At 39.0% G+C, this 24771-nt stretch overlaps 2 protein-coding genes across 2 annotated transcripts in view; one reads left to right on the top strand and one right to left on the bottom strand.

Moving 5' to 3' along the window:
- Positions 1-24771, bottom strand: part of LOC135079266 (neurotrimin-like) — a 113407-nt gene that overhangs the window by 6069 nt on the left and 82567 nt on the right. The window contains exons 4-8 of the mRNA XM_063973879.1: positions 22207-22380; positions 19617-19745; positions 6686-6824; positions 5114-5262; positions 3765-3815 (exon numbers count right to left, since the gene is read on the bottom strand). Coding sequence (XP_063829949.1) covers positions 3765-3815; positions 5114-5262; positions 6686-6824; positions 19617-19745; positions 22207-22380 — 642 coding nt within the window. The remainder of the gene's footprint in view (positions 1-3764; positions 3816-5113; positions 5263-6685; positions 6825-19616; positions 19746-22206; positions 22381-24771) is intronic.
- Positions 7794-11684, top strand: LOC135079191 (uncharacterized). Its single transcript, XM_063973778.1, has 3 exons — positions 7794-7923; positions 8287-9286; positions 11107-11684. Exons 1-2 carry the CDS (start codon positions 7794-7796, stop codon positions 9279-9281), a joined length of 1125 nt encoding a protein of 374 aa, XP_063829848.1. The 3' UTR covers positions 9282-9286; positions 11107-11684.

Raw genomic sequence — 24771 nt, 5'->3', positions numbered from 1 at the left:
TCCGGTAGCGATATTTGCTTCAAGGCAATGTTCGATTGTCGTAGCAGCGCTTGTATAGCGCTATCTCTCTCTTGCGCGTGAGCGAGCGCGTCGTAGTCGATCGTAGTCGGACAGCTGATGGCTTCTAGGCGAGATAAGGCGTCTGCTATGACGTTGTCTTGACCACTGATGTGTCTTATGTCACTAGTAAATTCACTAATGAATAAGAGTTGTCTTGTTCGGCGTGGTATTTCGTTGTCGGTCGATATCTTCTGCATTGAGTAGGTGAGCGGTTTGTGATCGGTGAAGATGATTGTTTCTCGGCCTTCTATGATTTTTCTGAAGTGTTTGACTGCCATGTATATTGCTTGAAGTTCTCGGTCGAAGGTAGAATACTTTTGTTGCGCAGGTGTGAATTTCTTCGAGTAGTAACCGAGAGCTTGCCACTTGTTGTCTACGAGTTGTTGTAGTACGGCGCCGGCACATGTGTTTGACGCGTCACACATTAGTGCGAGCGGGACGGAGTGATGCGGGTGAGCGAGGTAGGTGGCGTCTTCGATACATTTCTTGCAGTTTTCGAAGGCTTGCGTTGATTGCTCGGTCCATTGTATTTCAGTTTTGTCGTGTTTTTTTGTTTTGTGTAGGAATGCGTGTAGTGGTGCTTGAACTATTGCGGCGTTAGGGATGTTATCTCGGTAGTAATTTATCATACCGAGAAAACGTCGGAGCTCTTCGATAGTTTTCGGTTGAGGGTACTCGGTGATAATCTTGACCTTTTCTTTCGGTGGTTTGATACCGTCTTTGGTGACTGTGTAACCGAGAAAAGTTACTTCGGGCTGGCCAAACACACACTTGGCCGGGTTTATTGTGATGCCGTATTCTTCCAGGCGTTGTAGGACGATGCGCAGGTGTTGGCGGTGCGTTGGCTCGTCGGTTGAAGCCAGGAGGAGGTCGTCAACGAACGGATACACGAAATCGAGGTCTCGTAGTACTTCGTGTATGAAGCGTTGGAAGGTTTGGCCTGCGTTCTTGAGACCCGGACACATTCGCGGGAACTCAAATAACCCAAATGGCGTGATGATGGCGGTTTTCTCTATGTCTTGCTCTTGGACTGGCAATTGCTGGTAGGCTCGGTTGAGGTCCAGTGTCGAAAATACTTGCTTGCCGTGTAGTTGATACGTAAAGTCCTTTATTCTCGGTATCGGGTAGCGGTCGGGTTTAGTGATGTTGTTGAGCCGTCGATAGTCGCCACAGACTCGTAGATCTCCGTTTTTCTTTGGTACTATGTGAAGAGGGCTTGACCACGGGCTCTTGCTTGGTCTGCAGAGGCCTTGTTGCATCATGTTTTCAAACTCCTTTTTGACTTGATTGTAGCGGTGCGGCGGGATCGGTCGGGGGCGGCAGTGGAGTGGTGGGCCGGTTGTTTCGATGAAATGTTCGACGTTGTGCTTCGCGTTGAGTTTCATTGATGTTAACCGAGTGGTACCCGGGTATTCAGCGAGTATGTCGTGGTATGACTGTCGTACATCGATGCTGCGAATTGTTGGCGTATTGTTGAATGATCTTGCCGTGTTGGTTTGTAGCTTCGTGGTATTGTCGATGAGTCGTTGATTCTTTAAATCAACTAACAAGTTGTGATGTTTGAGGAAGTCGGCCCCTATTATAGGCTTGCTAACTGCGGCTACGATGAACTTCCACTTGTATGGTCTTCGAAGGTTGAGGTCGAGTTCTAGTGTCTTCTCTCCGTAGGTAGGGATGATGGTGTTATTTGCAGCGTAGAGATTGAATGGTAATGGTTTACCACACGATCCCTTCTTCTTTGGTATGACTGAGATGTTGGCGCCGGTGTCGATCAGGAATGATAATCTTGAGTTTTTGTCGGTGACGAATAGGCGGTAAGACTTGTTTCCTACGTTGGATTCCGCCTCAGCCAACGTTTGTTTTAGTTTTCCGTTTTCTCGTTGACAAAACTGCACGGCGATGTGCATTTTCTTGCATTTTTGCCGAACTTGCGGTGGTAATAGCAGTACGGTGAAGGCGTGCTATCTCGCTCACGCGGGTACGGGCTGTGCGAGCGAGAGGGCGATGTCTGCTTTCCTTGTCTGCCGCGGGAGTGATGGTATTGTTGGTAGCGCGATCGTGGGTTGTTGTAATTATCTCTGCTGTAGTTGTAGGCTCTTAATTCTGCAACTTCGATTTGTAATTTTCTTACTTCCTCGACGAGAAAATGCATGTCGACATGTTGGTCTTGCTGGCGTAGTGGCGGTGCGTGGGCGGCAGCGGAGACTGCAGAGACTTGATGAGATTGCTCGATCATCTTGTCGGCGAGTTTTGACAGTTCGTCCAGCGCTGTGTCCTTGCTGATGGTGTCGCTGACAACGAGTACGGAGCGGACGTGAGGTGGTAGCAAGTTCATCCACATCAGCCTCAGCGTGTTGTCCGGAACCTTGTTGCGGGCAAGTGTCCGCATGCGGCGTAGTAGTTGGCTGGGTCGCTGGTCGCCGAGTTCCATGTCGGACAGGAGTTTCTGCAGTTGGCGGCCGTCGGACTCTTCGTACACGGACACCAGTCGCTCCTTCAGTACTGTGTACTGGTTTTCTGCGGGCGGGTCGTACAGCAGGTCGCAGACTTGCTCGATGTCTTCCTTCTCGAGTTGCGCGATGACCATTTGTGCTCGCTGGGCTTCGCTCCTCTTCAGGTCGTTGGTTGCTGCTTCGAAAGCGATGAACCAGAGCCGAGGTCTGTCGCGCCAAAACGGTGGGACACGCATAGACAATGCAATGCCCGATACTTCTTGCGCCGTTGTTGCTTGTTGTTCTTCCATGTTCAGTTTTCAGACGGGGTCACCACTGTAGGAGGCCTAAGTTTGGTGTGTGGTGTGTAGCCTTCCTACTTTTCAGTGTTGAGGAGAGGTAGTTGAAGTAAAACTCAATTGCTGGTTCAGAAGGGAATAATTTATTGGCGAAACAATGCCATATTTATTTACAAAACTTATGTACAACTAGACTACCTAAGCAACCATACATTTTGACCAATCGCCGTTTGATGTTATATTCTTGTCGTCTCGCTCCCACGATGTCTCTCTGTCATCGGGTTCGCGCAGTGTTCCGAGTGCGGCGCGAGTCTTCTGTCTCGCTCTCACGCTACCTCCTTGTCGCGCGGCGCGCGCGCGGAGTGCGAGGGGAGGTGTCGACTGGAGTGCCCACTGCCCGGCTTCGATCTTTTCGACGGCAGGCAGCGGCGCAGGACGCACGTGTGCACCGGAGCGCGACGCGGCGCGTGCCCACGCGGCTCGCCGCTCCACACGTGGGCGTTGGTGATGCTGCTTGGTGACAGTGGTGCGAGCGGTGCTGGTGCTGCGATGAGGGACGGTGCGACGTGCAGTGGTCACAACAAAACAGCTCTTCTCAGAGCTATGCAACGGCTCTTGTCAGGGCCACATTCCTGTTTCTATTATGATGACCAATGTGGTGTTTCTGTGCTGAAAGTTGCTTGTGGCTTCGGCTGCAAACATTCTTTGTTTCTATTCGAAGACGATTTTATTGTGGTCGCTGGCGGCTACAGGCGTGTACCGATAACACTCAAATATTAGCGGAAGAATGGTGGGGCGCGTCTTCGTGGATGAAGCGATCTATATGTGCTCTGAGCGCTCCTCGGATATCGAGTCGGTCAGTCAGACCCCTTCACTGTTCGGCCATCGTAGCTTCTGAACCGACTGTGACATTAAAATAAGCAGTGGTCCTGGTGCTATTTGCTATGTTATGGATTAAATCTTAATTACTCACCGCCTACATTCACTTCTGCGGCCGACTGCGAGCTGGGGTACAGCTTTATTTCTGAAAAATAGATTATAAAATTGAAGATCGTTATTCATTTGGGACTAAAACTTCCTGATTAATGTTTTTTTGTCTTTTTTCGCAAGTTCCTGTCTTACTGAAGCTTGGGCCATTTTTATTTTTTGGGAAATACTTGTACGTAAATGAAATGTTTATGTAATCAAATGCTCATCAAAGTACCTTCATGGATAGTCTTAATTGTTTTTCAGTTTTTACTGCCTATCAAAAAATAAAAATATTCCTCCAAACGGTTCAATAATGGGCCTTATACATAAATTAGCTTAGTTAAAATTGAAACGTAATTACGGAAAATAATTAAATCATCTCTTTTGAGAGATATAACTTTGGGATTTCCCTAATAGCTCATCAAAGTAGCTGACATGGACAGTCTTAATTGTTTCTCAAACTCGTGCCTTTAAATTTGTTATTTGATACTTACAGGCCGGAAAATATAATCTAGTATTCATTTTATTCAGGACTAGCGGCCGCCCGCGACTTCGTACGCGTGGATCCCGTTTTACCCCCTTCATCTATCTTACGCGGTTTAGATTTTTTCATACAAATGTTCTTTCCCGCTAACTCCCGTTCCCGTGGGAATTTTGCAATATCCTGTTGTAACTAAGCTTTGAGTTTACTAAGGTACCTGCATGCCAAATTTCAAGCGTCTAACTTAAGTGGTTTAGATTTTTCATACAAATGTTTTTTCCCGCTAACTCCCGTTCCCGTGGGAATTTTGCAATATCCTGTTGTAACTAAGCTTTAAGTTTACTAACTTAAGCAGTTTAGATTTTTCATACAAAAGGATTTTCCCGCTAATTCCCGTACCCATGGGAATTCCTAAGTATCCTTTAACCTGCCCAGGAGTACCAAGAATAATTGTACCAAGTTCCGTTAAAATCCGTCAAGTAGTTTTTGTTTCTATAAGGAACATACAGACAGACAGACAGACAGACAGACAAAAATTTTACTGATTGCATTTTTGGCATCAGTATCGATCACTAATCACCCCCTGATAGTTATTTTGAAAATATATTTCATGTACAGAATTGACCTCTCTACAGATTTATTATAAGTATAGATAGTATCTAAACTTAAAAGAAGAGAAAGAAAAACTCAGAAGAAAAAGAATAGTCAAAATAACTGTTACATCAAGCAGAACAGTCGTGTAAGTTGTTTGCCTGTCACGCACTTCCTGAGGAAAAAAAAGGCCGTAGCCCGCAATGGTGGGCCAGGGGTTCTTTTGCACCAGGATCATGAGGAGAAAACCTTTATAGAAAACAATCACCATAATAACTTACCATAAAGCCTTAAGGTCCCTTCGCTCTTCCCTAAGGAGTTGGTGCTGACACAGTTGTAGGTCCCGATGTCGTGCTTCGAGAACTGCTTGATGGTCAGCTTCATCATCACCTTGTAGGATGACCTCTCCTCGCTTATTATGTATTTTGGCCTGCAATAGGTGGATCATGATAAACTGAAGACAAATTCAATTCTTTAGGTGTCCCTTGATAAGACTGGCCTGAATGTCATTTGATTCTCTTTGAGTGATAAAATTAACTAATTTCTTGAATATCTGGTCGCTTCTTAGGCTGGGTTGCACCATCTCACTTTAAGCCTATGCCCAGACCATTGATTTTTCGTCGACCGATAGTTAAGTCGGCAGTTGATCAGTATGGGCATGTATGGAAGTGCGCACATTACGCCGATTCGATTTGGCCAATTCTTCATACAATTTAAAATCGGGCCAACTAAAAATCGATGGTCTGCGCCTGGTTTAAGTTTGACAAACGTCAAAAATCTGTCAACTCCATAAAAAAATCGCCGGTTATCGTTATAGTTACGGCCAAAGTTAGGTAGTGAAACACAGCCCTCTTTTTAGTGTGATTGTAATCATTCACTGTATATTATTTCGATTTATTTATAAAAGCAGGACTTTTAATCAGAATCAACCATACTGCTTTGGATAAAGAAAAAAATGTCGACAAAGCATCAAGGATTGAAGTTTACTTGGTTCAGTTTTAATATATATGTTACAGGAAATGTATGAATTCTAGGAATTGTATACTATTCCTAGGAAATGTATACAATTCCGAAGCTATTTCGGAAATGTATAAAATATTGCTTCAGAGATTTTTTAATACGCACATATCCTAGGAAATGTATACTTTTCCTAGGAATTTTATAGAATTCCAATATTGTATTAGGAAATGTATAAAACTAAGCGGCACAAGCGCGGTCGCGTGATCGGGTGTCCCTCGGTACGCCTAAAATTTCATTTAGCCAAACCACATTGGCCGATAGGTACTTTTAACTCACAATTATTATTGTTTAGCCTGACAGTTGTTTTCGCACTATTATACCTTTCTTTCGGCATCACGCATATTACGCTGAAGTATTGAAAATCCCTAATTTTAACATCTCTTTTATTAAACTATTATTGACATGAAGGTTTTAGTACTCCTTTAGCTGGATAACAAAGTCTCGGTTAGGTTAGGTTAGACTTGCGACCTTACACATACACAGCTGCCGCGGCGCGGTAGCGCCATTTAAGTTTCGGAGAACAAAAAAAGGCGTAATAAAAAAAAAATTATGTAAAAAAAAAAATCTTAATTACATTTCCGATTGCTGTTTAGGAAATGTGTAATTTTCCTAGGAAATGTGTCTAATATAATTTACATCACACATTTCCGGGTGATTTTAGGACTTATACACAATTCCTAGGAATTGTATACAATGACGGATTTCATACATTTCCTGTAACATATACAGAAAATATTGAATTTGAGCTACTGATATGAGTTCACCATCTAACTGTCCCATAATTTCAATCCCTGCATAAGAAACAAGATAATAATTTAGAAGTAAATCGTTACCCATCTAGCAGCATCTCGCCACGGTTCTTGACCCAGTAGTTGATGGTGTTGGGGTATGCTTCTACGGTGCATTCTAGCACCACATCGGTTCCAAGCGGCGCTCCTAACAGCTGGTTTGGCACTATCACCGTAGGTGGGACTGTGAAAAAAACAGCGTTGAAAAAACTAAAAAAAGTAATTTTAACACTGACATTTTTTTATGCTTAACAAGGCAGATTATTTGACCACAATCGCACCTGGTGTTAAGTGGGATGCAGACTAGGATGTTACGCTAACCTGCGTTTGGTTCACCGGTGATGGCTGGTGGAATTTTCCTGCATACCAGAAAATTAAAATTCCGCGTGCTTTTATGATTTGGTCACAATAACTACAAGGTTCATGGAATTTAAATTTTTCGCGCTCTGGTTTCTCTCGTTTAAAGATGTGAGCATTGTGTTTTTTTTAGTTTTAAATATTTTTTGTTTTCATTGAAAGCTATAGAGACCCACCATTTTTCTTTATCTGGGATCCTATGAGTGGTTAGGATGATGCTTCATTTGTAAAATAACAGTATACCTCAATATTATGAAATTTTTAATTGTCAAGCAAATTAGGATAAATATCCTACGTAAATATGCGTACTTAACCTCTTACCTACGGGAGGCATCTATAGTTGCCAAGTCAAAAGTCACTTCTCAATACGGGTGACATCTATTGTTATTTTGGCAAAGCCAATACTAAATCACGGTTTACGACAAAAAACAATAAAATTGCAAATTAAGTGTAAAATGCGCTTGTAATTATGAAACTACATTAGTTGCAGAATATAATATTCTAAATTTCAATACCGTAAGTCTCATACTTTTTAAAATATCTTGATGTAAAGTGGAGCAAACAATTTTATAGGTTATTATATTTCGTCACTTCATTCTTCAGATAAAGTTTATTTATAACCAGGTAGTCCTTTTAACCTACAGGCAACATCGCACGTTTTTTAGAGAAATCGATAATCAATAAATCGATCTTTTAACTTAATCGAATGTACGGCCGCGCGCCCCTCCCTAGGCCGGCCATGTTTGAGCCATTCTTTTTTCGTGCGGCAACGAGTGCACACCAATTATACGAAAAAATGCCTAAGCGAAGTGCTCAGGAGAAGTTAAAACGATACAAACGTAAAATAAGGAAAATTCAAGAAGAGGAGAGTAAAAAACGACGACTACGACGTGTTTTTGATTCCTCAGATGACGAAAATGTTACAGGTAAGCAAAGTGTTAATTATTTGGTGATAATAAATGAAGTGATTTTACGTTAAATATCGGAATAGACTGCGAGTTTATTGCGATGGGGTGTAACTGCGAGTTACACGCCGCTAATTTACATTTATGAACTTGAAAGTCGGGATCGACTGCGAGTCGATCAAGACAATGTGGGTAACCGCGAGTTTACCACAATGTACTATGTTACACTTACAATAAAGCCGAATATCGTTAATTACAACCGATTTTGTCTGCGAGACAAAATTATTTTGTTAAATACAATTAGAATATTTTTGTCGAAGGGGATATAAAATTACCCACATTTATTTTTATTGGCAAAGTGCTAAATTTAGACTTGCTTTTTAGATTTGGATCAATCCGAATCATTCGGACTTATGGATGGACAAACTGAGGCTCCGATTTCCATGCCGGAATGTCAACCAGATGAGCCGGACGAACCACCACCGGCGTCTCCGACTCCAAAACTATCAGAGTCCGCAGACGGGGCGCAACCTGAAGACTCGCAAGTACCGAACACATCACCTACGGAGGTCACGCCCGAACCGGAACAGACCTTAGATCCCGAGCTATTATCGGCTTTAGGTGCTTCCACCTCAGACACGCCAGAATTCGGGGAAGCTATTCACGACAGCTTAGCGACTTTGTGGCTCCCTTTGCTGCGGAAAGGATTGCCCAAAGACGAGAAAGACAAACTAGTTAAGGACCATTTGATTCCCAGTAATTGTAGACTTTTACAGTCACCAAAACTGAACCCAGAAATTTCAGCGGCTGTTTCTGAGATTGTCAGAGGTCGTGATAAAAAACTTGCTGGTTTCCAACAAACGCTCGGGATAGGTATCTCCGCAATGAACCGAGCTATGGATATTTTACTCAAGTCTGACGATAAAATAAAATCTTTGAAATATCTCAGTGATAGCTGTCGTCTTTTATCCGACTTACACCATTCTTTTACTAAAGACAGAGTAAAACTTGTTACACCAAGTTTAGAAAAGAGCGTCCTACACGTTATTCACGACGCAGAACGCGATGACACGCTTTTCGGTAGCTCGTTAGGGGAGAAAATTAAAGCCTGTAAGGCTATAGAAAAGCAAGGCCAACAAATTAGAAAAGTTGGCTATCAGGCTAAACAGAATGCCGCTCCTCAGCCCTCAACAAGTCGTCCTGTCCATCAGGGAAATTGGACAGGACCTCCTCGCTACCCTTCAAACAGAGGGGGACGGGGAGGTCAGCAGAGGCCAGCACCGAAAGTGGTTCGTCGGACTTATCCCTCGACGACAACCCAACAAACGCCGTCGAAGAACTTCAACCAATCCAAGAACCGTGCCAACGCACAGCAATAGTGCAGGTACATGCTGGCCGACTATCTTATTTTTATAATTGTTGGGAAAATGTCACCAATAATCGCGTGATACTAACGTGGATTGAACAAGGATTTACAATTCCTTTTAGTGAAAAAGTAACCCAATCTATTGTCCCGCAGTGTACGTTTAATATTAATGAAAGTCGAGAAATGTCCACTGCCATTAAAAAACTCGAACAACTAGGGGCTGTATCTCCTTGTTCTCCCTGTAATGAACAATACATATCTAAGATATTTTTAGCGCCTAAGGCTAATGGTGGCAAAAGATTTATACTGAATCTAAAGTCATTGAATAAATTTATCCCACACATGCATTTTAAGATGGAGGATTATAGGACAGCCTCCAAATTAATCCCTCAAAATGGATTTTTAGCCACCATTGACCTCAAGGAAGCTTACCTTTTAGTCCCAATTGCTATTTCCGATCGGAAATACCTAAGGTTTCAATTCCAAACTTCACTCTCACAAGAACCAACTCTGTACGAGTTTTCAGCAATGCCCTATGGTTTGTCTGTAGCACCAAGAGTTTTTACTAAAATTATGAAGGAAGTAGTCACTTACCTGAGAAGACAAGGTTTTAAGTCAGTTATATTCTTAGACGACTTATTATGCATAGGAAATGACCTGCAAGAGTGCAAAGACAATGTAAGAGCGACTTTAAATTTATTGCAATGTTTAGGCTTTGTTATAAATTATGAAAAAAGTTCTTTACATCCTGAACAAGTAAAAAAATTTTTAGGATTTTTATATGATTCAAGTAACCTTACAATGTCTTTGCCAATAGAAAAACGCAATAATATTGCTCAATTAGTTGGTAAATATTCAGGTTTACCTCGTTGTAGTATTCGAGACTATGCTCAACTCATTGGAGTCCTCAATGCAGCATGTCCAGCATCTAAATACGGATTTTTATATACAAAAATATTAGAACGCCAGAAATATCTAGCCTTATTGGATCATAATAATAACTATGAAGCAAAAATTAGTTTACCAAGCGTTATATTAAATGATTTGAACTGGTGGAAAGATAACATATTTACAACATTTTCTCACATAAGCGAACCAATATACAAATATGAAATATTTACAGACGCCTCCCTAACAGGTTGGGGTGCTGTTTGTAACGATAAAAAAGTTAATGGAAAATGGAAGAATATTGAAAAGCATTACCACATAAATCAACTAGAATTGTTAGCTGTATTTTTAGGACTCAAAAGTTTTGTTAGCAATGAATCTAATTGCGCAATATTATTACGCGTGGACAACACCACAGCTATTAGCTATGTGAACAGAATGGGAGGTATCCAATTCCCACACCTAAATAATCTAACCAGGGACATTTGGCAATGGTGCGAGAGCCGTAATATCTGGTTGTTTGCATCTTACGTGAATACCAAGGAAAATCGCGCAGATGCCGAATCCAGGAAAAATAACCCTGATACGGAATGGGAGTTATCAGATAACGCATTTCAGGAAATAACTAAACTTTTTGGTTCACCAGATATAGACCTTTTTGCCTCTCGCCACAATGCCAAATGTAACACATTCATTTCTCGATATCCGGATCCAGATGCATTGGCCGTCGATGCATTCACTATTAATTGGAAATTTAATTGTTTTTACGCTTTCCCGCCTTTTTGTTTAATACTAAAATGCCTAAGAAAAATCACCGACGACCAAGCTACCGGCATATTAATATTCCCACACTGGCCTTCACAGCCTTGGTTCCCAATTTTACAAGATCTGTTAACGTCTAAAATACATTACTTTACACCCAGTAAATATCTCCTACGTTCTTCTTCCAGGGAGTACCATCCCCTGCACAACACTCTTATCCTGGGTGCCGCGAAGCTCTGCGGACGGCGTTTGCACGCAGGGACGTCCCGCCTGCCGCGCTTGACCTAATGTTAGCGTCGCTATCCGACAACACTGTCAAACAGTATAGCGTCTCGATAAAACTCTGGTGGCAATTTTGTATGGCTAATAACATAGATATTTTTGACAACACCATTTCTCATGTGTTATCCTTTTTAACAGAACAGTTCAATAAGGGGTGTTCGTATGGGTCCCTTAACAGCCACCGGTCGGCATTATCACTTCTTTTGGGAGACAAAATCGGTTCTGATGATCGGGTCAAACGTATTCTTAAAGGAGCTTACAAAATTAAACCTAACCGACCCAAGTATCATTCTACTTGGGACCCTCAAGTAGTACTTAATTACATATCAAGTTGGCATCCAAATTTAGAATTAACTCTGGAAAAAATTACAAAGAAATTAACCGTTCTTCTAGCACTGTGCACAGCGCACAGGGTTCAGACTATTTCACTAATCAAGATTGACAATATTGTAATAACAGACAGCGGCGTTAAGATACCCATCACAGACACAATTAACCCTTTTCTTGGCATTGTGCATTTAAAGATACGTTGACCAAAACAAAAATATGGGCGAGAAACCAAAAACAATTTTTAATTGTTTTTTTAATATAACATTAGCCCAAATACTACAGATTGTGTTACACAGTATAGAATCGCTACAGGCTGCACAGATTTATCAGTAATATACAAAATGTCAGACCATTGACAGGCGTCTACGCACCGGCTAATAATTTTAATTATTTTCGGTGTTTTTTTTAAAGAATATTGGTGATTATTTGTAGTAATATGGATAGTAAATAAAGGTTTCTTGATGATAGTTCTGTTTTTTCATCACAAAACTTGTATAATTATTCTTGTACGATGCGGATTGTCCGAATGTATCTCTAAATGCACACTGTCAGATACGTAATAATTTACTTTCAATTTTGAATGTATCTTTAAAGACACATTGCCAGGTTCTCGTTGACTTTATTTTATGATTTTTTTCATAGATTTTATCGCATAAAGAAGGGATCATGTTATTAGTTAGTAATATTTAACCCTTAACCACTGACGTGTCATTTTGTTACACTAACACTGACGTACGTACGGCATACGTACGTAACTTTGAAGGCCTCCTGGTGTATCAATAGAGTGTAACTTTGGTGAAATTCGAATTTAAATTATTTACACATGTTTATATTAAACATAGATAGCAAAAAAACATAGTAAGATTAATAGAATAGTATGATTTTAGTGAAATCCTCCAGATGTAATAAAAGTTAGACAGGCATTTTTTTAAAATCAACACTAAAAATATTCGATAACACTAGGAACTTATATTTTGGCCATATTAAAGATTAATAATAGTTTTAATCAGGAAAAAATCACAATAGCAATAATTCACAAATTAAGTCACTTTTTAATACAGTTCATTTAGGAAGGCTATTTTCTATAGTTTTTCTTTGTTTGATGACCTGGTCACTAGTTTGCCGTGCTTCAAACTAGCTAGGAAATATGAAAATATGGTATACAATCTTCAGAAGAAGTCAAATCCAAAGCCACGAACTAAAGCTCCTTTACCATCATGATGTTTGTCCTCGAAAACCGCAAGTAATATAAAAATTTTCATCCATTGGATTTTTTGCTAATTTCTTCGTCATTTGTAATAATTTTTGGCGTAAATAAGGTTTTTTATAAATAGACGGCCAAGTAAATAAATTAGACTGCTAACAATTAATTTTATCTATGGACCAACATACAAAAGCGATGTTGAAAAAGTTACACTAACACTGACGTTACGTACCACATACGTCGGGTGGTCTAGCTCTCCTACTTAGGGACGTGCTACCCATCTATTTTCTCCCGTCGCACACGCATCTCTGGCCATTAGGAAACTACCAAAAAGGACACGCAAAAATTCCCGCACAAAATGAAGTTTTGAACGAAAAACCGTTTGACCGACGTACCACGTACGTACGTCAGTGGTTAAGGGTTAAAGCTGTAAATTATATGCCGATGTGAGTTTTAATTCATGTAATAAAGAATGTTGTTTTTTGGACAACTTTGTGCTGCAGCAACAAAATCAGGCGCGCAAAATGCTGGTTCTGGTTCCAAAATCTGGAACCAGGTCGAAAGTTAGTGGCGGTGACACTTCAGCTGATGAATTAGAAGCCGCACTTAGCCTCCTGATTCTCTTGGGTGGTTATCTTCCTACTCCAAACAACCCAGATCACCCCCAAAAAGCGAGCAGCCTGTGCAGGCTGCTGCATGCTTCTGGTTATAAAGCTGGTGATTGAAGAATTTCAGCCAGTTCGACTGCTGCATAGTTTCCCAGAGAGTTCCAGAGATCCATTTCCGCTATCTTGCGTTTCCACTGTAAGTTGGGTATCAAATTATCTTCAATCGAAGACGTGAACACAGTGCGGTACCAGTTGGCATCAATACCCCTCGTATTTTTTTAATGCTCTTGCAGGATTCCTATGTGTCCTATCTGCATTTGCTTCTCCTGGATGGTAAGAAGGGTGTGAGGTTCAGGAGGTACTCCAACGACGCTGATGGACTGGTTCTCATACATCCAAATGCAGCTATACTTGCAAGGCGTTACAGACTTTGAAGTGGGTTTTTTACTTTGTTTTCAGTTTTTTGTAAAATATACTTATTTTTTATTTCTCAAATAAGGAATAGCTTAAGGTTTTGTAGTAATTTTCATTTAAATAACTAATTTTTACTAACAATTAAACCATTTTTTAGTTTACTACAAAGCTGGCAATGTGCACTTAAAGATACATACTATATTTCCAAAACTACATACCTAAGATTTTTTTTCGTATTTTTTACATGATTTTTACTCGTCCTAAATCCAATATTTATAGTGTAAATCACAAATATTAACCAAAACCGTCTTTGCCAAGTATAGGGTTAAAACATCTGCACCTGGTCGCAATCAACCGGTGCTATTCTTACCCTACTTTCACGAAGATGTAAGGATCTGCCCCGCTTCCGTCCTCAAGGATTATATTTTTTTTACAAAAAATCTGAGAACTGAGAACGCGGGTAATCTATTATTGACCATCAAAAAGCCACACAAGGCTGCTACCGCTCAATCCGTTAGTCGGTGGATCAAGGCAGTACTGTCGGAGAGCGGCATAGATACGCGCATTTTCAGCGCGCATAGCACGCGACACGCGGCCACGTCCGCCGCTTGCTCCGCGGGACTCAGCGTAGACGTAATTAGGAAGACAGCTGGCTGGACTTCCACGTCTCAATGTTTTGCGCGTTACTATAACAGACCTATAATCAATGCTGATAGCGATTTCACAAGATCTGTTTTTAATCAAATTATTTGAAATGTTTCATTTCATTGATTCTGAAGAAGAAAAGACTGTTTTTGTTACTTATTTTTTATTATGTCTTGATTAAGAGAGTGTTTCTGTATCGGACCCTGTCCTGTTTACTGAATTAAAATGTGAAGTTTAAGTTTACGAAATAAATATTATTGATTATAAAAGTAATTTATTCTTTATTGATAAAACTGCAAATAGTAGTTACATTCTGAATTTGCTTAATAGCAAAACAAAACTTTAGTCTCTAAACATCTACCTGGTTATAAATAAACTATATCTGAAGAATGAAGTGACGAAATATAATATATGATCAAACGAACTTCCAAGTGAAGTTCGATCATTATTATATGAGTCACTTCATTCGAAGATATAGTTACCCTAAACCCACCCTGAGAAAAACAGCAGAATGCATGTTTTTCAAACCCAAAATAAAGTTTTGTTTTCCTTGAACTCTAAAAAATGGCTCAAACATGGCCGGCCTAGGGAGGGGCGCGCGGCCGTACATTCGATTAAGTTAAAAGATCGATTTATTGATTATCGATTTCTCTAAAAAACGTGCGATGTTGCCTGTAGGTTAAAAGGACTACCTGGTTATAAATAAACTATATCTTCGAATGAAGTGACTCATATAATAATGATCGAACTTCACTTGGAAGTTCGTTTGATCATATAAAATACCCCGTATTGAGAGGCGACTTTGGGTTTCCAAGGGCCCGTAGGTAAAGGGTTAAAGTTTTCCTCCTTTTTATTGTTCTTCAAAGAATTAAAAAATACAAACCTTTCCGTTTTTTAGTAAACATTCAAGGCAGTGATTTTTTACTTATTCGGATTTTCTTTTCAGAGAAAGAAAAGGAATCCAAATCGAAAAGTAACAGCTGAACGTCGCTTTTAAACGTTAACATTTATCCAAGCCATTACATAACACTCGATTGTGTACGTATCGATTATTCGTATCGTTTCGAAATCGATTTACATAAATGGCAATTAATGTAAGGCAGAGAATGTAACGGTGGTAATACGACTACAAAGCGAAAAGGGAGCGAAATACTGAAATTTGAAAGACGAATTAAATGGGTTAAAAAGTAATCAAGTCTAGACGGGTCTTAAAAATTTTTATTCTTTGGGAGTTGTTTGGTAAGTCCTTCTTTGTATAGATTCTTAGATTAGAAAACTCTTTGTTAATAGGTACAGTAGGTATCCGTAGGATGGAACACAGAAGATTTTTATAGAATGGACCAAGGCGTCTTGATGGTGAATAATCATAGTTAAATCCTCAACCCAGTAGATAAAAAATAAGGAAAAGATTTTCTAAAAAAGATTGATAAATTATTTGGAAATCATAATGAATACTGATATTTTAATTTTACAAAGCTCTCTTATTATTTTGAGCCAAAAATCCACCTTAATCCAATCCAGGCAGAGCCGTGCAATTTCCCCAAAACTGGCCAATAAAGAGAAATTGCTTAAAAACCCAATCTACTAACCAACAGATCATGATTATTGGATCCACCGAATGCATTAAAATGGGACTTTCAAATTACCCGCAAATCGGGTAAAATTTCTAGCAAAATCGGGCAATTCGATGAGTGGGGATTTGCTTAGCGGTTAGTGCGCTGAAGGCAATGTACTGATAAACTGGGATTCATCCCACAGACGGGATTCGGAATTGGAGATTCGGGATTCGATGGTCCGTGTAATTCACTCCGCACTCTTCACTGAGTTTCGAATGTGGGAGGGGATTCCAATTATTGTCTCTGATTTTGGATGTAAGTGTAAATTGAACTTTATTGTATTAGCTATAACCGTTAACGTTAGCTTTTAAAGTTTTAATAACATTAAACTTTAAAATACGATAAAATTGTTGCACTCTGAAACATAAATTAAGTACTTTAAACATTCAAATAAAGTCACTTTGCAAAAATAATTTTAATTTCTAATATTAATGTTTTCTTTCTTATAGAATGTATAAAATGAAACTGGTAATAGAATAAAATATTTAAGTGACGCTTAAAAGTTATATGAAAAAGATAAGAATGGATTTACCGTCAAATGACCATAGGAAACCATTAAATTTCTGCCCAATAATGCCCCTATAAAAAGTTTAGATTGCAATAAAAGCTTTAGAGATGACAAAAATCATATAAACTTTGTAATATCCGTAAACAAAGGATATTTTACGGGGAACTGATAGATATAACCTCTGATGTATTGGTATAAAGTCTCTAATGATTTATGGGAATAACTGTGGCTGCAATCGCCCAAATTGAGATTCCTGGATCCCTTTTGTGAAGGCATATAGTAGCGGAATTTATCCTACTATGTATTTTCCGAATATCACAATATTGTGTCTCATATTCTTTGTTTCGGTGGCTTCAATCAATGGGCTTTTCTCTTTATTTTTAGGAAGTATAGGTAAAGTTCTTGCAACTCATAAAGGCGAGTGAGCTTTTCTTGTGTGTGTACGTGTACATGTATATAACGATAGTGTAATGTCAAAACTTTTGAAAAATAAACAGTAGCGGGCCACCACACATGTAAAGCTCACTCGCCTTCGTGAATTGCAACAACTATATACATAATAATAATGAGATGTTTATTGTAGCAAAAAAGTGAAATTATGAAATTATCATCAACTTATATTTACTGGCGACACCTATATCTACTGACAGGCAGGAGAGTATAGCACGAATAATTAAAACTTTATTTCCATACTAACCGACTCCCACGCAAGAGGAAGGGAGAAGAAATTTACGGACGAGAGCACATCAGTCTTTACAATTTTGTTGCAAAATCGCCCATATTAGAACTACATAGATGCTACAGTGATTATCTTGACGTTCTTTCGCTGTACGATAGCTAGATAATAGATATACGATACAATGTACAAAATGGAAGTCAAAATAGCAACCATTAACCAAGCAGGAACTAGTAAAGTCAACAAATAAAATATGCTCGCATGTTTTGGAAAAAACGTATTCAGTGTGCCTACCATGAGTTTGCGTTAGGTGTGCTCGCTAGCGACTGCGTAAAAAAATGACATTTAAATGTATGACATATTGTGCAGCGCCTCTAGTGGCTACTTTCAAGAAATAAGATCTTCATAGAATTTTTTGACGTATTCGCTAGCGAGCTCACCTAACGTAAACTCATGGTAGGCACACAGATATTGCAAACATTTTCATTTGAAAACCGAATTTTTCCACCTTATTTCGATATTACTTCCATAGAAAAACCTATTGAATACCACCTGATTCGGCGCCACAAAGGGTACACTTACTATGATTTCATTTTTACGGTGTATTATTGCATGCTAAAAATAATATCCAAATAGTTTTAGCAGAATTCCCCCGGGACTTTCGTCACCGCAACCGTGAGCTACGAATCTGAATCCCGGGATCAAGACAGTGCGGGATTCAATCCCTACATTTATATCGGCTATGGGAGTGGCCAATGACAGGGAAGAGTCAATTATACGCAAGGACGGCTTACAAGAGGGAGATCAATTCGACTTTATCACGGCTCTGGGCAGTGGTTCAAGGGATGAGCTCGAGGGAAAATTTTCCGGGAAAATTGTGAAGAATGGGATTATAACGCGGGATTATTGTGGAGTGATTTGTGACGGCGATTTGATATATTTTGTTTGTTGGTATTAGTTTTGTTATTTATGCTGCAGGCTTCCATTAGCTAATTGGACAGTGGGTCGTTGTAATAGAAAAACATTTTTGTTGACTTATCAACTGTCTAAAACCATTAAAGTTGTAGTAGTATTCCTAACTTAACCCAGATCATTGATTTAAAAAAGATAAGTGGAAGTATACAGTTTTTGACCCCAATTTGGCTATAATAATATCTGCTTATCGGGAAAAAATGTGATTCAATTTAGTGTCGATTTTGGAATTTACCTTTCGTTTTATTTTGTTTTTTTTTTGTTTAATTAAAAATTTTAACATTGGGCAAACTTATCCAGTTTACCTTCCGGTTAATATAGGTCTAAGTTTTACAATAAAGTCATGGATTCAAAACCTTCTTTTCATGACTTGCACCACCTTCCTTAGTATACGTAGGCAGGTAAGAGGAATCATGCTCTAATTGTACGGCCGTCAAAGGTGAGACGCCTAGTTTATTCGATTCCAGCCTTTATTTGATCCAAGATTCGAAGGTACTATTATACTCCGATCAATTTTGCCCCTTCAAAAAGAATTCGAAGCCAATTTGCGTCAGAAAAATATTTGAAACCATCTAAGAGTTTTACTGTTGAAAAGTATTTTCACAGAAAATATTGGGAAGAACCGTTATTTTGATGTTGGTGTATTTCAATTTATAAATTGAAACTTGAGCTTAGAGTTATAAAATATTTTCTTGCGTTCTTTCTAATGTTTTTTCTTTTAATATTATATGAGTTGAGTGTTCTGTTTTCACACCACTTAGGAATAAGCGAGGATTATTTACAGACCAAGCGCATTTTATTTTCATATCTTTACATTTTGACCAAAAATTGTATGAAATCAGTCAGTAACAGAAGTAGTACCAGTTGTTTAGATTGTATAGGTCGGATAAACTCCTTACAAAAACTATTTACTTGGGAATCAAATTGTAGACATGTAGTTGATACTGTCAATACTAATTTATTAACAATATACTTATATGACCTGTCAAAACTCCAGTCCCTTTGATGTAAAACCAATTTTTACCAGAATTTCATGGCTAAAGAAAAGACATTAGCTACCCAACTGTGTAGAAAATAGAATCCAAAAGTGTTATCTAGATCTTTAGATAATACTCAGTAAAATTGGCTTCAAAGTTGTTTCCAACGCCACTAGTCCCACGTGTGGATCTAGACAATAGCTTGTCCCAAACGTTGGTGCCAATACTATTATGTAGATCCACATGTTGGATAAATTAGGCCAATGTTGGGGCCTACATGTGGAGTCAACATTTGGCATTATAGGACTATTCCCATCTCTCGTTCCCACCGCTGCAACTCCTGTGTAGCCAGGATCTATAGCTTGACCGCCAATAAAATCCCAACCGGGGATAAGTGGGTAAGTTAAACTGTCATTGGACCCGCAACGAAATTAATCAGAAGAACAGCATTAGCATGGATACTCACAATTGACATTCAGTATGATCCGCTTGCTGACGGCGGGAGGGACGTCGTTGGAGGCGATGCAGAGGAACGCGCCCATCTGCCGCCGGTCCACCCGCCAAAGGGGCAGGGAGCTGCCCACGTAGCTCTCCACTGCACAAAACAATCATCATCATCATCATCATCTTCAGGTCATTTATTTAGTCTCCTCTTCAAGAGGATGACCAGAGAGGCAGGGATCTGCTGACGTAGCTCTCCACTAGACAAAACAATCATCATCATTATCAGCTCATTTAATATCTACTGAAGGGTCCTCTTTAATGTAGCGCCACAGAGGCAGAGATTTGCCGATGTATATTTCTACTGGGCAAAACAATCACCATCATTATCAGCTCATTTAGTATCTACTACAAGACGACGACCCTCTGTAATTTAGCGCCATAGCTAGTGGCAGAGAGCTGCCGACGTAGCTCTCCATTGGAAAAAACAATCATAATTTATCATCTTCATCAGCTTATTTAATATACACTGTAAGAGGGGTCCCTATCCAATGTAGCGCCACAATGGCAGAAAGCTGCCGTACACGGCTACTTTTCATTAGACAGACACAACAATCATCGTCATCATCATCAGCTCATTTAATATCCACTCCTAGAAACTCCTCTCTAATGTAGCGCCACAGTGGCAGAGAGATATAATAAAAAATACAGATAGTAGATTTTTTTATTAGAATCCATCAATAAATCGAAACATAGTCCGAAAGCCTGCCGTTCGGCTACTTACATAAGTACGTTATACATTATCGAGTTACTAGATAAGAACACCTTCCACGAAAAGTAGACCTAAAATAGGTACGTCAAATGTTGGTTTACAAGGCTCAACCAGAAGGATCCTTGGCAGTAACAAGTTATGTTACCCATTATTGAGTTAAAAGATATCATTAATTGAATTATTGTCTGTAAATAAGACAGCTTATTTTTAATGTGCAGATTCAATTTTATATTTTGTTCATTTTACAGTGCATTTTAACGACAATAAATAATAATGACACGTTAGTCTATGTAGTTCATAATAAACTATGTATGACACGTTATAACGCCGTCAAAAAAGTGAATATCATGGCTGAATTTTAACTTATCATGCCCTACAAAATAGTCAAATCAGTTAAAAGTTTCTAATTCATTAATTCCTTAACTAAACACGGAATCTCGAAAACTACTTGACCTTCCAAGCTGAAATTCGGCAGGTAGTTTATAAATAGAAGTCGTCTAAGAATGGATATTGCGACGGGGTTCAATTATAGGGGGAAAGGGTTTAAGCCTTGTGAATCTGTTGTTTTACATGTAAAGTTCTTGGAGATGGTTATTTTAGTTTTAGGATTTAGAAGACACGTGGAAGTATTTATAGAAATAGCCTACTTTCACGTTAATCTTGAGCTGAGTAGAATAAGACCGACCACCCCCATTCTTCCCGGTGATATCAAAAGAGGCGACTTAGAGAAGAACATGCGATATTCAGGCATCCCCAACCCGTTTGGACAGCGTGGATAGTGTATGCCAAAACTTCCATTTACCTCTTGTAAATTAAATAGAGTCGTCTGCTTGCAGTGGAAGCTATTTTTTATCCACAACGGTTAGCTCAGTTCAGATACTGCTAGAAAGTGATGATCAGGCCAAAGTTTGAAGCGAGTATCAACCGGAATCATTGACCACACAACTGTCTGTCTTATCTCGAAATGGCTAAAAGCCTATTCAGACCTAAGCGGTATTCACTACCGTCTGCGACAGAGAAAACCCAATCGGTATGCGGTAATAATACTGTTTAGACCTAAGCGGTATTCGCTACCGTCTGCCATGTACCTCTACCCAAAGCGGCAGCGAATATCGCTCAGGTCGCTCTAGCCGCGATACTTGATACTAAATACCTGAGCGAAACCGGCGCGGTATGTACCTCTACCAGGCCTGTTCATCTCCGCGAGTTTACATCGAAAACAAAACACGCACGATGGCCCACCTACAGGATACTATTCGACAAGGCCTCACATACGAGCGAACATTGACTCACGCACGCGTATTCTTGTGTATTATGGAAGAAAATAAAAAAAATGGTGTACTAAATACTGTGCAGTATTTAACTGCCTAAATAATAATAAAAACACAGAATGTACTTTTTTAAGTTGCCTCAAGACACTGAGAGGTAAATAAGTAGTTAATATTATTCGTGATAATTCATGCTAAATCATGTATTTCCTCCGCCATTTTCCGCAGTTTGGCACCTCACGTCACATCATTTTACCGAAGTCAGCCCTATAGCTTCGGCGCAGTGCCGATCACTGACGTTTGTCAACAAAATGGTGCTTGACTCTTGAGACAGGCTAAATTACACCATATTGTTAATGACATTGAGCATACATTTTTTTTTAATACCTTCGCGAAGTAAAACTTCTGTACGTAGTACTTATTATTATTCTGTGCCTCTACCCACAGCGGTAGCGAATATCGCTCAGGTTTGAATAGGCCTTAACTTACTTCTAACTCTAAAATGACGTGATCATAATGATAATGAAGTCGTCAAATCAATATCAATATCAAATCATAACGTTAAAAGATCTTACCTTTATAAAAGTCTCTGCCGCCAACTTTCTTCAGCAGCATCTGGTCGTGGTCCTCTCTCCTCCACGTGATCTTGGGAGGAGGGTGGCCGGTAGCTTTGCAGGAGAGAGTGACGTTGTCCAGTTCCTGGGCTGACACGTCCGTTGAAGTCTCTTCGTTGCTGATGTCTGGGGGCACTGTTGAAGATAAGGAACATATTTTAGGTTGTCCTTATGACGGTTTCCATATGGAGGAGGCTTGTGTCCAATACTCAATGCTCACATCTTTTACTGCATTTCACACTGTGTACAAGATCTTACAAAAACACAGTTCTTAAGAGCGTTTACGCCGTTTGGCGCAAAAACAGTACTTTTTCAACTCGTTACAATCATTAACCAGTAATACTACAAATATGTTATAGGCATAAATAGTTAGGCAATTTCGTCGTCTAAATAGTTAATTGAGAAAATATTGCGATTAGTTTAGTATTTAAGAATTCTATCAAGATAAGTCCACACAGGTTTTGTAAATTTCCACTTTAGCGTCAGTTTACAAGCTGAAATTTTTATAAAAATACTGTGAAAACGTTTTAAAAAACATTTATATCCTATAGCATAGATCCTTGAGCAAATAGTTATCTGAGAAATTTTTTAGATTTAAGCATTTTACAATAAGAAATCACAAATTAAAATAACGTGAAATACCCAAAAATCAAAGTGATTTTTTCACCAATATTCTTCCTTTATTCAACATAAAAATAGCTTAATATAATAAAACAACATCTTCTTTAAAATATTTACTTTGAAACTATATTTAATTCATTGTTATTGTTTTGCTATAAACATTTGAAAACTATTAGAAAACGCCGCGCGCGAATCATTTCCAATGATGCCCCTTGAAACGCCGCGCTTCGCGTAAACGCTCTTAATAAATCATTATTTTGTGTTTTGTTGCCTTTCAAAAAACTAATAATGCCGTGGACTAATAATGCCTAAGTTTGAAATACTATCGTTTAATTATTTTACTACGCAAAAACGTTACTATCTGCAAAAATAACTCGCTTTCACACCACCCACTCATACAAAACCAGTTGTTTTTGCCGATAGCCCTCCGACAAGTGTGGCGCAAAAGAGCGCAAAGTTAAAAGGCAATAAAAGGCAGCGCACTCCCGAACGCGTTTATGTAAATACGAGTGCGACTGTGGGAACAAACGAGGCGATACACTCCAGCGGTCGTAAACCGTGCCCGTAGAATAACTTGCGAGAAAGTGGGCGTCATCTAAAATAATATTGCGACAAAGTGTGGCATCGACAAATTTTGGGAACAATAAAGAAATATGAAGGGAATAAGATACATTGATATTATTTTGGATGTGACATGAGAAATTGAAAAAAAAAACAAAAATAAAGAAAAATTTTGCTGTTGCTAATAATTTTGTCGAACGATAAAATAATAAAGCGCAGTCAATAATTGATTTTTTTGCTTATGTAAATACGAGTGCGACTACGGGAACAAACGAGGCGATACACTCCAGCGGTCGTAAACCGTGCCCGTAGAATAACTTGCGAGAAAGTGGGCGTCATCTAAAATAATATTGCGACAAAGTGTGGCATCGACAAATTTTGCGAACAATAAAAATATATGAAGGGAGTAAGATACATTGATATTATTTTGGATGTGACATGAGAAATTGAAAAAAAAAACAAAAATAAATAAAAGAAGATTTGCTTTCGCTAATGATTTTGTTGAACAATAAAAATTAACAATACTACTACAGAATAATAATAAGTACTACGTACAGAAGTTTTACTTCGCGAAGGTATTTAAAAAAATGTATGCTCAATGTCATTAACAATGTGGTGTAATTTAGCCTGTCTCAAGAGTCAAGCACCATTTTGTTGACAAATGTCAGTGATCGGCACTGCGCCGAAGCTGTAGGGCTGACTTCGGTAAAATTATGTGACGTGAGGTGCCAAACTGCGGAAAATGGCGGAGGAAATACATGATTTAGCATGAATTATCATGAATAATATTAACTACTTATTTACCTCTCAGTGTCTTGAGGCAACTTAAAAAAATACATTCTGTGTTTTTATTATTATTTAGGCAGTTAAATACTGCACAGTATTTAGTACACCAGTTTCTTTATTTTCTTCCATCATACACAAGAAAACGCGTGCGTGAGTCAATGTTCGCTCGTATGTGAGGCCTTGTCGAATAGTATCCTGTAGGTGGGCCATCGTGCGTGTTTTGTTTTCGATGTAAACTCGCGGAGATGAACAGGCCTGATACTACCTAATAAATAAAAAAACGTTGTAGCAAACACTTTGTCTGACTTTGTCATGACAGCTGATACACTTCGAGATACGAGTAATTTTGTTTTTTTATTGTCTCTATCACAATCTAGCCTAATTCGACTCAGAGACTGTGCATATTATATTCCTAAACATTTAGTAAAAGCATAAAATACGTTTATTTTTCTTCTTTAAAATTTCAAATAAAAAGACATGAATCGAAAAAAATATGATCTTTTCATACACAGCTGCCTCAAAATTCGAAAATCTGACAGATCCACTTTATCAGACAAA

This window comes from Ostrinia nubilalis, chromosome 16 (genome assembly GCF_963855985.1).
Source record: "Ostrinia nubilalis chromosome 16, ilOstNubi1.1, whole genome shotgun sequence".
Classification (NCBI taxonomy): Eukaryota; Metazoa; Arthropoda; class Insecta; order Lepidoptera; family Crambidae; genus Ostrinia; species Ostrinia nubilalis.
Note: the sequence above shows the minus strand (reverse complement) of the source record. Positions and strands in the feature narration are given on the sequence as shown.

What these genes read in the sequence shown, in the direction of transcription:
- LOC135079191 (XM_063973778.1), top strand. Translation starts at nt 7,794, where the DNA reads ATGCCTAAGCGAAGTGCTCAGGAGAAGTTAAAACGATACAAACGTAAA. An exon ending in AGATGACGAAAATGTTACAG is followed by an intron (nt 7,924 to 8,286) that starts GTAAGCAAAGTG and finishes CTTGCTTTTTAG; the next exon opens with ATTTGGATCAATCCGAATCA.